Source organism: Seriola lalandi, unplaced genomic scaffold (assembly GCF_002814215.2).
Source record: "Seriola lalandi dorsalis isolate HSWRI2012SDOR001 ecotype SW California unplaced genomic scaffold, Sedor1 jcf7180002054427, whole genome shotgun sequence".
Classification (NCBI taxonomy): Eukaryota; Metazoa; Chordata; class Actinopteri; order Carangiformes; family Carangidae; genus Seriola; species Seriola lalandi.
Window position 1 is genome coordinate 42308 of NW_019524980.1, and position 15209 is coordinate 57516.

Below are 15209 nucleotides of genomic sequence, written 5' to 3' on the forward strand. Positions count from 1 at the left end.
TATCTGGTTCTTGCCTTGTTGCCAAGGTTGACATTGGCCTGTTTGGAGATGAGCAGGGAGACCATGTCGGGCCTTCCTTCCTGCGAGGCCAGGTGGAGAGGTGTGACTCCCTGCAGTGACTCAGCATTGGCCGAAGCTCCGTATTGCAGTAGGCTGTTAGCCACCTCCACCTGGTTCTGCTTAGATGCTATGTGCAGGGCAGTGTAGCCGTTCTGGAGCACAGACATGAGTAGTGGTCAGAAAAACTATAATAATTGTCACATTCAGGATTAGGTGTGTGTGGATTTGCAATTCATTTTTCCTTTTACCCTGGCTGCGCTATGTGGTGACCCTCCCTTGCTGACAAGCAGGTTAACAACATCCAGATTGTTGTGATGTACAGCGACATGCAGAGGAGTCAGCCCATTCTGTAAAAAAAGAACCAAAACTTCATCAGCGTGTGTTACATCATACATAACTTTTTTTTTAAAATCTTTTGATACTTCCTCCTATAGATCCAAGATCTTTTTGTTTTTCTTACCTTCCCCGCAGCATTAGGGTTGGCTCCTCTCTCCAGCAGCAGCTCTGCTACGTCCACTTTGCCATACTTAGAGGCAACATGCAGCGGAGTGAAGCCTTTCTACAGAGGCACCAACAGGAATTGGGACACAATATTAGGGTGGCTGAGGCTCAAAATCCAAGGTCTGCAAATACCTAACATTAGGTAAGACATAGGCCAGAATATGCAAAATGGATGCTTTACCTTGGTCATCTTGGTCTGCTGAGCCTCCATGTCCAGTAGGATGCGGACGGTTTGTACATGACCTTCCCGGGAAGCGATGTGTAGGGGTGTGTGTCCTGCTGTGGTGGTGGAGTTGGGATTGGCTTTATGCTCCAGCAGCAGCTTCACGAGCTCCTTGTGGCCCATCCGAGCGGCACAATGCAAAGGTGTTTGGTCATCCTGGTCAGGGAGGAGAGGGAACTTATGAAATGTAACGTACTGTACGAAACATCTAAAAATGAGGTCTTCTACCAGCCCTGTTTTAATTTCTAAGCTTTTCCACTGTGTTCTTCACTACCAGTCAAAATGAGGCTGTGGTGTGCAGGAGCAGAATTAGCCTGTAGAAACAAAGCTCTGTCTACATCAATAGCCAAGAATCAGTTGCTAGACTGACTTTTTTAAAATCAACGCTTTCATATATCATATAACAAAATGAGGCTTTTGACGCATTTACAATATGTCTATGAGGAATCTTTTGCACGAGTCTGTGACTGTGCTGTGTGAAATCTCTACCTTGGCCTTGGCGTCCACTGGTGCTGCATTCTGCAGTAAAAACTCTGCCACCTCATAGTGTCCCGCTCGAGATGCCATATGGAGAGGAGTCTCCACTTTCTGCTCACACACACAAAAAAACACAACAAAACACACAGTCAGACCTTTTAACAAAAATGTTATGTGGGTTATTTAGTTATTTGTGTTGCTCTTGGAATCTCAGATGGGAACTCACCACGTTGGAGGCGCTGGGGGAAGCTCCTTTCTGTAGCAGGATCTTCACAATGTTTAGATGACCCATAAATGATGCCACATGCAAGGGGGTCAGGCCAGACTGTTCAAAAGGAGGGCAGAATTACAAGAATTATAAGTGGACTTGCAGATTTATTAAAGCACCTGAATAAATTTAGATCCTTTTACTTTGAACCCTTTTTTAGATAAATGTTTCTCATTTATTTCATTCCCTCTTGATCTCTCACCTCAGTTACAGCCTCTAATGATGCAGAGTGTTTGAGCAGGAGATCCATCACGCGCATGTGGTTCTTTTTACAGGCAATATGCAAAGGAGTGAAGCCATTCTGTAAAAACAAAGGGACAGTTATCATCACCACGATGGTAAGAAGTAACTTTGCCTTTCCTGAATAGACAAATTAACTGTGTTCTCCTGCGTGCTTGTCACTGACCAGTGCCCGGGAGTTGGGTTTGGCCCCTTTGTCCAGCAGTACTTTGGCCATGCGGTGGTGGCCACAGTGTGCCGCCACATGCAGAGGAGTGAGGTGGTCCAGTGTGATGTCATCAATCTCTGCGTTGTACTGCAGAAGCTGCTTGACGCAGTCCATGTGGTCACCCTGTGCTGCCATGTGGATTGGAGACAGGCCATTCTGAAAAAAAAAAACCAAACAAAACCCCCGCCCACAAAAACATGTTGATTCTCTCATTCCTTGCGAAACAGGAGGCAAATTGTCTTGTAGTGAAAACAATCAGATTAAGAAGCAGCAGCAAGAGGAATACATGGCTGCATTTGGCTGGTGGATGACAAACTTTCATTTTAATTCTCTCAAATTAAGACTAAAAAAAACAAAACACACTGATTTGCGTTCACAACCAAACCAGATGAGTGAAGAATTTTCTTTACTTGTATCTACAGTAGATGGTTTACCTTTGTCTTTGCCTGGATGGGGGCCCCATGGTCCAGCAGGATCTCTATAATCCTGACATGACCATTTCTGGCTGCACAATGCAGAGGAGTCAGCTCATCCTGGAGAGAGACAATTGTTAGTGATTTAGTTAATGATACATCAAAGACAGTGAGTGAATCAAAGAGTTTAGGAAACAGTAGGATAGATGTCTGCTGCACCTTGGTCTTGGCATCGATCTGCGCCCCTCTGTCCAGCAGGAGTCGGACCATGATCACATTCCCTCGTCTGGATGCAATGTGCAGAGGAGTGATGCCGTTCTGCAGAGAGATACAGATACACTTACATACACACTCTAAGAGAACAGAAAGCAAGTACAAGAGATGAACCTCCTATTAGTTATGCCCTACCTTTGGGGTGAAGTTGACATTGGCTCCTCTATTGAGCAGCAGTTGAGCTACGTTCAAGTTTTCATAGTGTGCAGCAATGTGGAGGGGTGTGAATCCAGTCTGCGGGGACACATCAGGGTGAGTGTATGTCACTTTCATTACCTTTGCACTTTGAAACTCAAAGACAAACCAAACAAGGACACCAAACAAGGATGTCCATTCCTACTTTACATGTAGTACACACCTGTACATCGCATTCACACACACGCCCACACACCTTGCTGAGAACATCAGGATTGGGGTCGTTCTGCAGAAGCACCGCGGCTGTGCGTGTATCGTCGTTGCGCGCTGCAATGTGCAGCGCAGGGAGGCGAACCTTTCCCTTGGTGCCATAGTTGATGAGCAGGGCTACGACATTTTCATGCCCCTGCTGAAGGGCCACGGCCAGAGGAGTAAATCCATCCTGAAGGACAAGGGAGAGGGTTAGGATACTAATTAACTCATGGAGAGAAAACTGGAGAGATGTAAGGAGAGAGGCTTATGAGAACAAAACAGAATGGAAGGACAGCGAGTCTGGATCAGCGAGGATGGGATTGAGGAGTTTGGGAGATTACTCTTTGAAAACTTCTCTCAGGTCTTTGGTACCTCAGTTGGAATGCTCTGATTGGCTCCGTTCTCCAGAAGAAACTTCACAACCTCTAGATGGTTTTCTTGTGCAGCCATGTAGAGTGGAGTGAAACCCTTCTGTCTCAGGAAGACGCACACACAACAGACACACACATACAGACACACAGCAGCAGCAGAGGAGACAGGCACAGCAACAGAAAGGTAGGAAGACAGTCACAGATGCACACACAAGGATGTACACAGAAAGGAAACACCAACACACAGAAATATAGGAACAAAGACACATGTTAACAGATGGAACTGCAATAGTTACTACAATGGTTTCACAGTAAAGTTGACATAGTAAGTACTGATGAGTGGCCTCAGTGTCCTGTGATCACCGCTGTGAGAGCAGCACTGAATCTCACCTGGGACTGAGCATTGACATTGGCCCCGTAGTTAACCAGCTCTGTGACCACCTGCTCCTGCCCTGCCAGGGCTGCAATGTGCAGGGCCGTATTCCCTTTCTGTTTAAACACAGATACATGAGGATAAGAGTACACAGTCATAATGAGCACTGACAACCAACATTTATATGCAAAGTGCATGTAGGTTTTGGGCATGTTAGGTTTTGTAGCTGGACAGATCTTTCATGTTGTATTCTGAAATTAGATACTGAATAACGCTTTGACCATTTTTAATGGGGTAAATAAATAGCATTGATTCACATATAAAACAAAAGGTATCATTTAAAATTTTTCTATAGTAATATTGATGCTAGTTTTAGTATCAAAATGTAGATCTAAATCAGGAACTATCTAAGAATAATTAAATAAAAGTGCATATTTGAGTACTCATCATGTCAGCTCTCAGTGCTTCACAGGTTTTGATACCCATTTTGCTTGGTTCCAAAATAGGTAGGTAGTAGTATTTTTTTCAGGAGATTTTACCTTTGTGGTGGTCTCCAGTACGATTCCATTGTGGAGTAGCTCCAGCACCATTTTGACATGGCCTTCTTTCGAGGCCAGATGTAACCCGTTGAGCCCATTCTGAGTGAGAGAGCAGAGCAGACCTCATACTGAAGGGTCCGAAACACGCTATGAACACAAATATCCCCTGATCTTAAAGAAATAAACATGTATACACACAAACTCATGTAGGCCATGCCAAATGAAACGACTGGGGTTGTTATCGCACAAACCACAGCAGGCAAATACTTACACTAGACACCACGCATGCAGTACTCTCAGAATCAAAGTGGTCATTAGGGAAAAACAATGTCTACGGGGATGAAAATCATGATGTGATCATTTTCATTTGATTAATGATGGTGAGGAGGAGGAGGAGAGGGAAGAGGAGGACGGGAGGGGGATGGCAGGCCGCTGGTCTCGTGGCTGGGAAGAATACAAGCCGTGTGGAATAGGTCTGACCTCACACAGCCTTCCTTCAGCCGCACAGGACATGTGAGGTTGGACCTTTCCCACACCACTGATATTATTCCTCTGAGTGGGGAGACCACAGCACACCATCACTCTACTGCAGACAGAGGAGAGAAGGAGGGAGGGGAGAGAGAGGGAGGTGATGGAGGGGGGGGGAAGAAAAAAAAAAAGGGAGGGGAGTTAGTAAACCGGTAAACCAGGTGGAGGAGAGAGGGTAGTGGAGCAGTTGTTAGGCTGAGAAGGACAGAAGAGGAGGGAAAACACAATAATGGGAGGGCAGGAGTGAGGCAGCGTGCTGGTGAGCAACCCATGGCAGAGGTATCCACTCAGACAAGTTAACAGAGACACAACTGCCACAGTCAAACCTCCACCTGGCCACACTCCCATCAGACTGGACATACAGCACCAGGACAAACAGTCACACAACCACAACAACAACACTGTCGCCGCCGGCGTTAAAGTGACAGTCTACAACTGTTTTCAAATATAAAGATCATTCTGTATCACCACAAACACATTTGGAGGGTAAGTAGCACAGAGTTGTAAAACTTAGTGGATAAATAGATCCTCTTGACTTGGACTATGGGAAACCTATTATTTATTTATTTTTCTGACATTTTAATAGATTAATTCAGAAAATAATCTACATATGCTTCAGATTGATAATGAAAATCAATAGTTGCCGCCCTCAGAGATTCAACCTGTGTTTGTGATAAATGTAAGAACATGGAGATACATAAGAAACTATAGCCTGCGTTTCATGTCTTTATGATTCCACTGAATCTGGCCAAAATTAAAGCTACTATGTGTAGAATTTAAACATTTCTAATTTTGCTGCCATCTGGTGGTAATCTAAATAAAGACAGAGTAGCTTGACTGAAAGCAACATGTATAGTACGCTGGACCAATTTTCACAAAAAGTGTTTAATGTTTCTACAAACAAAAAGTTATCAGGCTAATTTGAAAGAAGCTATAATCACATAAAAATCCCACATACAGGAGCTGCAAGGGCAAAACTGGAGAGCAATAAGTTGTATGTTGTAGATCATCACTTTAACTCAAACACAATTAACACCAAACAGCGGAAATAACCCAATATCATATGATAGCTATCAACAAAACAATGAATTCATCTTGCAAGTCCAAAAAATTCTGGTATCAGACAGTATTTCTGCTGTAATTGTAATTTTAATCCATTGGGTGTTTCCCTTCGTTATCATCAGGGCGTTTGGCGGAAATGGACCACTGTACAGTGTCACTTTACATGAATAAATCTCTTGTTATGTGGGGTCTGTTATGAGGCCCGTGAATAGGCCTCATAGACATCCTGACAGAAGCATTATCAGCAATAATAACAAAATGTTGAGGAAGCATAAGTGAATGGAAGGGAAACCATGACTAAGTTAGATTAATGAGCCAGAAGAATCTCTCTCTCTCTCTCTCTCAAACACACACACACACACACACACACACACACACACACACACACACACACACACACTTTTTGGCAAAGTTTCAGTAGCCTGAGGGCAGCAGTCCTAGCCCACAAGCACTGCCTCTTCCTGGACACTCTGGGAACAACCGTCAGAGTAAAGGAGGCAGGATGGAAGAGGCAGGGCGAAGGAGAAGACCCTGCCCCATTTATCACCTTCCCCCGGAGACCCTGTATACTCTACCTGTCACCTCCAGCCACTGATTAACAGTCTACCCGAGCATGCACTTACAGTACAGTGCATGACTGAGTGCACAGGCAGATGAATGGGCATATAACAGCACAGTGGTAACTTCAGACACATCATGCACACTGGTCACTCAAAACACATTTATATAGAAATAATGATACAACAAATGGTGATATACATGGACAATATTTGAGCAGAATACAATGAAATGAACAAATGATTATGAATTAGATCCTAAATGAAACCATATATTTGGTTTATAACTAACTCTATGACTTATAACTTAGCGCCACTAGTGAAATTGTACCGCTGTTTCCATTCACACATTGTTGTTCTTTTTTTGAATTAGAAGCAGGCAGCACACCCACCTCCTGAATTTTAATTTAATCAGCTAAAAGCAGATAGAGAGACAGAATACTAAACCCTGGCAGGATTCAAATGTGGGCAAATGAACACTCAAATATTTCTATTTATATTCTTGCCATGCACTATTACGCAGTACAACTGAAGATCATTTTTGCAGATGAGCAAAATTACCCGACTTGAATAAAAGGACAAGAGTGGCAAGTACAAAATAAATAAAAAAAAAGCACTGGCTGATAGTTAAATGAGCTTGCCGGTCCGAAGCTATAACTTAGGGAATGTGCAGCTCTCTCACCTGATTGGCTGTATTTATATCAATGCCATTTTTGATATGTTCCAGGGCCTTGTCCAAGTTGCCAGAACGGGCCGCTCGGAGAAAACTGTTGCCAGCATCTGCCTGCAAGTGAAACAGAGAGAGGGAACGAGAAGGGGGGGGTAAGGGGTATAAGAGAAAGTGAGAGACACATAAAGTAGAGGAATAGAGAGGAAAAGTGGAGAGGGAGACAGAGTTTGGTTATTATTTTTAGAAATAAAAGCATGTAAAACTGAAAACGTTCAGTAGCAAGATGGCGGTTACCCATCAGTTTTCCTCTCATTTCATTTCCTCCCCTGGTATTTTGGCGAGTGCAGTTTGAAAATCTGCATTTGCACCTTGAAATTTGTGTGTTTGAGGTTGTGGTGGGAACGCCAGTGAAGTAATAGCAGTAGACAGACTCCCCTCTTAGTGTGAACTGGTCTCTCAGTTCCACAAAACCTCTAAAAAGATATGTCCATAAGTCTACCTGCTGCTCTGTACTCTGGTGATAAGGCAAGTGTGATTATACTACACAGACAGTCTCTGGTGTGTAGGCTGTGTCGGTCTCTGGGTTTATGTGTGTGAATGAAAGAGAGAGAAAGAGACACAAGGTGAATGGAGAAGGAGAGAGAGAGAGAGAGAGAGAGAGAGAGAGAGAGAGAGGGATTGGCGAGTCCTGGCTCACGGGCCAGCTCATGGCACGTCTAGTGTTTTTGTCTGTGTTTTGTTTGTGTCTGAGGGCTTCATGCCTCTCCCAGGCAGCCAGGGGTGCTGCTGAAACAGGATCACTCATGCGGCACAGGGGGAGAGCGAGGGAGAGGAGAGGAGGAGAACGGGAGCAACTGAGGGAAAACCACACGGAGAAACTTGACTGCGGCAAACCCTGCACCTTTTCATTTCATTTACATAATCTCCCCTCTCCCCGTACCCATCCCCTCCCGACATCATCCCCTCCCTCCATCTCACCAGCTATCTCAAAATGCTGGTCAGGAGAATCAACAGCCATCCAGTCATTCGGTGCATGTTTTCAAGCACAAAATGCAGAGATTAAATTCATTTGCAAACCTCTGATTTCCTAAATGCTGCCACACACCAAAACACCAAAGAAACTGCTTTCCTCAACTTCATAACATAGTGCCTTAAGATTGTGTTGTCTATTGTTGTGACAGGGTTGTCGGTCCTCTTTTGACAGAGAGGGAGTGAGCCTGGGTAAAAAAGAGAAAAGATCCACATGCCTGGAGTAAAGGCATAGCAACAAATGACACAACCCACACTCAGCATGACACCAGTGGCACAGTGCTGTGCAAAGAGAGAGAGGTCACTTTGAAAAAAAAGAAGTGAGGGCGACGGCAGGGAAACAGAAAACTTTCAAGCTGACTGAAGTAGCAAAGTTTCTGACAGTCTGCAATTCTTGTTCTTCATGTCAAACTTTGTACAATGGCAACGTTTCCACTTATCAGATGAACTTCATATAGTACACAACATCCTGTGTGCAAAGTAATAAATCCTGGGCTTTGTGCGAGTTCACAGACTCACACGGAGCCACTTGCCTCTGAGTCATAGCCATTCTCTCCAATAAATGGTTTTGTTTTTAGCTTTCGCTCAGATAATTGAGAGGCATATTACTCTGCAGTACAAAGCCTCTGAGTCACTCACTCACACACACACACACACACACACACACACACACACACACAAAAGTAATAAAAACAGAACATTGGATGTACTGTAAAGTAAAAAACTGCATTTATAAATCTACCATATGATATTTAGATTTACTTTAAGATACAAGAAACACTCAAAACAAAAGAGGTACAAAAACATATAGAGGTATTTCAACACATATTGTAAAGTCTCTGAGCTACTGTCTCTAGTTCAGTCGTCTCAGTTAATGGTTTTATTTACTTACAGTTGCTACGGTTGTATTGGTACTATTTTCCTCCCATAGACGTTCTCATTCACTTTCACTTTGAAGAAGATAAGCTAAAACCCTCTTCCATCTAGACTGCAACGAACTGACCCCTGGACACACACACACACACACACACACACACACACACACACACACACACCTGTCAACAGTTATGATTACCATACTGGGATACAGCATCCCTAAATTATCTATAAATGGATTTCAAGTTTCATAATTGGAAAAACAGACTTTTCTCATACTGTTAGACTTGAGTAAATTTTGGATGTAAAAGCTAAATATATCAGGAAGCACAAGCTCTGCACAGTGTAGCAGAGTGCAGACTGTTGTATCTGATGTTTGCAGACTCTGCCATGGTGAGACAAGAAAAATCCTTCCATCAAAGTCGGAGCAAATACAGCTGATGCAAAGACAACCACAACTTAACATAGTATACATGGTTTGAAAGCAAATGGCAGCATGGTAACGCCATGGTGACCCCGACTGAGGCCCCTCTACAGGCGACCCATCCCCCTGGACTCAAAGCACTGCACCACTGAAAGTTTATAAGACGACAGAGACTCACACTATAATCCCTCCAGAAAAGACTCAAGTGAGATGTCGCCGGTTACAGCAAATTCTCTCTCTCTCCATGGTGACACTTTCCTAGTGATCAGTCCTGCATTCTCATGTGTGTGTCTGCATGTTTCTGTGTGGATCTGCTTGCGTCAAGAAGTGAGTGCGTGGTGTGGTGAGATAAGGATGCAGGGGAACCACACCCACCCACTAACTCGTAAACAGGTACGGCGCACATGCACACAGCAGTGGAAGCACACACATACAGAGCAGTCTAAAAAAGCTCTGTGGTATAATTCCTCCTCTATGTTTTTGCTGGACTTTGGTGTGATTTAGATGAATGAGTCCCTCTCTGATTATCCCCATAGAGAATGGACAAGCTCCGGAGTCTGGAGCTGAGCACAAAATGAGCGAGCACATTAATCATACTGTTTGGAGGAAAACAGACAAGACAATAACCTGCTCAGCAGCTTCATGGTTAACATGAGCAGTATCAACACACACTGTCCTGCAATGTGCATCTGTGCAGCTGTCCTCAGGCGGAGACAGTTCAAGGCTCCTGATAATGAAGCTCAAAATTAACAAGTAAAATGATTCCCCTATCTCATCACAGAAAATCCTCTCTTCTTCTCATTTTTATCTCAGTTTTTCCTTCCTGTTGCCTTCTTTCCCTCCTCCATCCCCTGCTTCTTACATTTCTCTCTCTCCCCCCTCGCTTGCCTCCTCTGCTGGTGCTGCAGCAGACAGAATGACATCACCTCCTCGCCAGTGGACTGCAGTGCTCGAAAACTCAACGTGTACATATGTATGTGTTTGTGCGCACGAGGAGGAATGCCTGAGATCACGGTGGCACGGCTAGACCTAAAGAATCATGATTTTCCCACAAAAGACCGATCGTGTTTGTTTGCGACGATTTGCGGTGGGATCAGATCGACTGTGTGTTTGTGTGTGTGAAGGGGGAGAAATAAGACAATGTGAGGCAGGAATGGGAAGACAGGGAAACCGGAGAGTAGAAAGCAGTAGAAACTGTTTGTGATCTAATTGTAATGGATTTGAGAAGTGGGCTTGAAAATGGCTGTTAGAACTTCGCTATGCTATCTCTCCATCTGTGTTAAATCTCTGTGTAAACTGTTCCCACTCTATCTCTTTGCAGTGGCTGTATGCAAGATTACTTCCAGTTACTGTAATGCTGTACTGCCATCACAGTAGCTTCTTTTCTCGCCTGCCTTTGTTGATATAACAGCAATTTGGAAAACAAACTGGCTTCATCAGATGGTCACTGTGTCACTACACGCCAACAACAGCAAAGTGTTCATTTAACTGCTTCTACCGTTACATCAGTTGCAAGTTGACAAATTTCTGGGGGATTTCTTGTGATTTTAGCAAAGATGCTGATTATTGTGACGCAAAAGACAATGACTCACAGTTTCTGCCTCATTATTATACAATATTCATATGGATCAAGCAGAAATAGATGTGTTGCCCAGTTGCAGAAACAGTTTTAAGTCAGGGGCTCCAAAGTTTTTTTTTTGTTTTTTTTTTAACTTGAGGCAATATCTACTTATAGTGCCTCACCACAGGTGAGGGCTTACACTAAGCAGCAACCTAAGAATCTTTCCTTCTCAGATTGTTTAATTTCAGGGATTTTTGAAGACACGACAGCATTGCACAAGAACAAAAATCTAACCAAAAATAGCAGGAAGATAGAATAGCTGTAAAAAAAAAATTAAAAAAAATAAAACAGAAATATACTTTTTTCTCGTACCATTAATCCCTTTTAACCCTAGACTTATCTTGGGAACCATTGGTTTAAAGTAATGTGTTCCTCCCAACAGTCTAGACAGGTTATAAGTCTGAAAAGGTCTCATTGCTGGTGAAATTGAATCCAGGACTATTTCACCAATGCAATTGAGAGACAAATCCTGGAGGTCTTCCACTGAATGTCAATGTGAGAATTTCTGTGTCAAAGATCAGGGTGATCCTTCTGGGATATGGAAGTATTATCTGCTTCATAGAATCTCAGCATTTCTATTAAAATTAACATAAAATTCACAATACAGAGAGCACCCCATCCTCTCTCTCCTTTTCTCTCTCTCTGTCTCTCTCTCTCTCTCACACACACACACACACACACACACATACATACAAACACACACACATACAACATGAATTTGCTGACACAGCACCAGGTGCAAATCATGAATATTTTAAGTGCCACGGCAGCTCTTTGTACACCCAGTGTACACTTGCAATAATTTCCTGAACTTTAAACAACATAAATTGTGCAAACCCACCAAACTAACATTTTTTTCCCCCTGCTAAACTCAATATCTCTATGTATTTAAACCAAACAATGTGACTGGATGGTTTCTATACGTTGTAGGGGAACACTGAATGGCGGATATGGAAATTCCTGCAGAGTGCTTAAACAGCTATTCCATCACCCATTTCTGCTGACTTGCATTTGTTCTAGAAATTGATTTTCGTTCTTTGTCCTTTTTTCTCTGGCCTCCATCGCCGCCTTCATCTCTCAGGCTGCTTGAAGAGGTTGAGCGGGCAGCGAGCTGTTTCCGGCTACAGAGATGTAGTAAGTGTAGAGTCAGTCAGCCTGAGACCCATGGGACCGCTCAGCTATGGACACATTTACAGGAAGCAGGCGAGCGGGGCCACTGGGATGAAGCTGTTACATTCCCCCACTCAACACTGTCTGTCTGTATGTAAATCTGCCTGTCTGTCCGACCATTTGCCTGTCTGCTTCTATCCCCTGTATGTGTCGAAGCGTCTTGTCCCATTTTTAGTATTTACTTTCTCACACTCCCACCCCCCTCCCCCCGGCCCTCCGTATCCCACTGTTTGTCCCTGCCGTACTCATTGATTGTCTCTTTATATTTTGCCCTGCTGCAGCCTCTGCGCTTGTAGATGAGATTGTCATGGTTACTGTGATCTCTTGTGGGGATGACAAAGAGGGTGAAAGCCAATCGGTGGAGATAGGGTTTGAAACCTATGGAGGATAGGATCAGGATATGGTAAACAACCTGTGTTTAACTGCACAATAACTCAACAGTAGAGAATATAACTGCTCGAGGGACAGAAAGATTAGATCATATATAAGAATATAAGTAACTTCAGTCCAGATATTGGACTGATTTTAAATCTATAAAACTAAACTCTAGCACTGTGAAGCTTCATATAACTGTGGTTATATCTACACTGTAAACTGAATAATGCTTCAGCATCACACCTGCTAAAATAGCTACAGAAAAAAATCAGAGGTATTGTATTGTGAGCAACGTTTTTGCAGTGGTGGAAAGTAATTAAGTACAATTATTGAAATATTGACCATAAGTAAACTTTTTGAGGTACTTAAACATTCTACGTCAATGTTGTTTCTATTTTATGATACTTTACACTACTACTCCAGTACATTTATCTGACTGCTATAGAGACTCGTTACTTCTTCTAATTAAGCTTTTACATGTGATTCTTTTATAAAATGTTTTGTTATAAATTTAACTAGTCAACAGTGAAACTAAAAGTAGTTCAACTTCCACCTGCTACAATATTAAAACGCTGTTTGCATGTTCTATATGATGATTACTGTTACTTTTGATACTTTAAGGACTTTAAGTGTGATTTTAGTATTGGTAATTTTACTTCAGAATAGAATTAAGTACAGAGTACTTCTTCCTCCGCTTCTCACTGTTCCTCTCAGTTACACAGCGCTGTTCTGGCTATTGAAATTGAGTATTGGCCATGTTTTCCTGTTGTTAAGTTGATCTGTTTACTTGCAAATTTCTCCTATCTTTGGAGGAACTAAAAAAATAAGGGTGAAATACTGCGAGAAGTGAAAGGTTTCAGACAACAGTGGACTCTGAGATGAATAAACTACTGACAGCATTGTAAATTCACTGCAGTGGAGCATTTCTACAAGTTGCATCATCTACAGTAAAACCACACACAAACTGCTTCTGCTATTAACCCCAGGTAAACTCTGGTTGATACTAAATTGGCTCTCGTACACACGCACATGCACATACAGCAGGGCCTTGTGATCGCGTGTCCTGTTTTGCCTGCTGGCTCAGTAGATTAAATAGTCTATAGTCTTCAGTGAAGCCGCGCTGAAAGAATCTCATTAATTGACCCACTAATCAGTTTACTGACCTCTAGTTTACTTACCACAGCTAATCCTGGTTGACATCATACAATCTGAACATCAAACAGAGGAACAAATAAAGTCAAAAACGAGATTAAGGAGGAAAACTGAATATGATACACACCCACACACTTACGCACTTACACTAATCTTGGATGCACATGCATCACAACTTTCAAAGATACCCCCAAGCAATCAAGCTCCCTCCCTATGGGAGGCTCCGTCTGAAGAGTTTGATCAAGTGCATTTATGTTTGAGTCTGTATGCAATGACTTGCTATGTGTTTTTAATGCTCCATTGCTTCTTTTGAGTTTTGATAAAAATCATAAGAAGTTAGTCTGCAATAAGAAAGTGACAAATTACTTTCTTATTAAGCAGGACCAGTGTTTAAATCTCCATGACCTGCATCTCTCTCATTTTTCTCTTTCAGTCGTATACTGAAAGATGAGGGCATATTCAGGACCGAAAACAAGAACGAGCAGTGAAAGCGGAGCCAGGGGGAAGTCCCCGAAACAGTGGATGTGAAGGGATGGAGAACAAGAATGCTACTTAGTAAACAGAGCAAACACAGAGAGGCATTCACTAAATAAAAAAAGAACTTTAACAAAATGGATGAAAAGTAAATACCAATACATCAATATTCATGTGTTAGAGACAAAGTACATTTGAAAGAAAAATGGATTTAAAACCGAGAACAAAGCCAGTGACAAAAGTCTTGGCCCATCACTGTCTGATGTGAAAGGATAAAGACAGGGAGCATCGGCAGGTGCATTAAATCTGAGAAAATGCAACCGAGGTTTTTATAGCAGAACAAAACATTGCAAAAAAAGACAGCAATAAAACAAGAGTGATGGAGAAGTGTACTGGTAGAGAGAGATAATATGAAGAGACAGCGAGAGTGACAGGAAAAGAGATGAAGTGAGAGCGTATAGAGGGAGGAAGGTGAAGAGGAGACGGAGAACAGCAGAGTTTGTGGTACTCACTCCAAAAGTGACGGTCTTGACTGGCATGCCTGTTGGCCCTCCACTCTCTCTTTCTTACGTTTTCTGTTTCTCTCAAACTCACAGCTGTCTTTTCTGTTGCCCCCTGCAAGTGCTGCGGTACAGAGCACGCAGACCCCCGTCCAACGTAAACACGAACACACACACATATACACACACACACACACACACACACACACACACACACACACACACGCCCGCCCAGACGCACACACTTGAGTAAGCATGGTGGGTGGAGAGATTGAGGAGGGTGGGGGTTGAGGGGACGGGGGCCCATGGGTTTATCTCTGGAGGAATGCTGCCTGTATCTAAAGACACACATTTCACACGGACACAAAAACAAACGGGTGCCCCACACTCTCACCATGGATTTCCTGCCTACATCCTGGTTCATTTTAGGCTACTTTC

General features: G+C 43.0%; 1 protein-coding gene across 1 annotated transcript in view; it reads right to left on the minus strand.

The window, feature by feature from the left end:
- Positions 1-14972, minus strand: part of ank1a (ankyrin 1, erythrocytic a) — a 43964-nt gene extending 28992 nt beyond the window's left edge. The window contains exons 1-17 of the mRNA XM_023410715.2: positions 14784-14972; positions 7163-7264; positions 4334-4432; positions 3812-3910; positions 3423-3521; positions 3055-3240; positions 2799-2897; positions 2610-2708; positions 2412-2510; positions 1936-2133; positions 1732-1830; positions 1488-1586; positions 1274-1372; positions 743-940; positions 521-619; positions 309-407; positions 15-212 (exon numbers count right to left, since the gene is read on the minus strand). Coding sequence (XP_023266483.1) covers positions 15-212; positions 309-407; positions 521-619; positions 743-940; positions 1274-1372; positions 1488-1586; positions 1732-1830; positions 1936-2133; positions 2412-2510; positions 2610-2708; positions 2799-2897; positions 3055-3240; positions 3423-3521; positions 3812-3910; positions 4334-4432; positions 7163-7264; positions 14784-14810 — 1998 coding nt within the window. The 5' untranslated portion in view covers positions 14811-14972. The remainder of the gene's footprint in view (positions 1-14; positions 213-308; positions 408-520; positions 620-742; positions 941-1273; positions 1373-1487; positions 1587-1731; positions 1831-1935; positions 2134-2411; positions 2511-2609; positions 2709-2798; positions 2898-3054; positions 3241-3422; positions 3522-3811; positions 3911-4333; positions 4433-7162; positions 7265-14783) is intronic.
- Between the last annotated feature and the right edge of the window lie 237 nt (positions 14973-15209).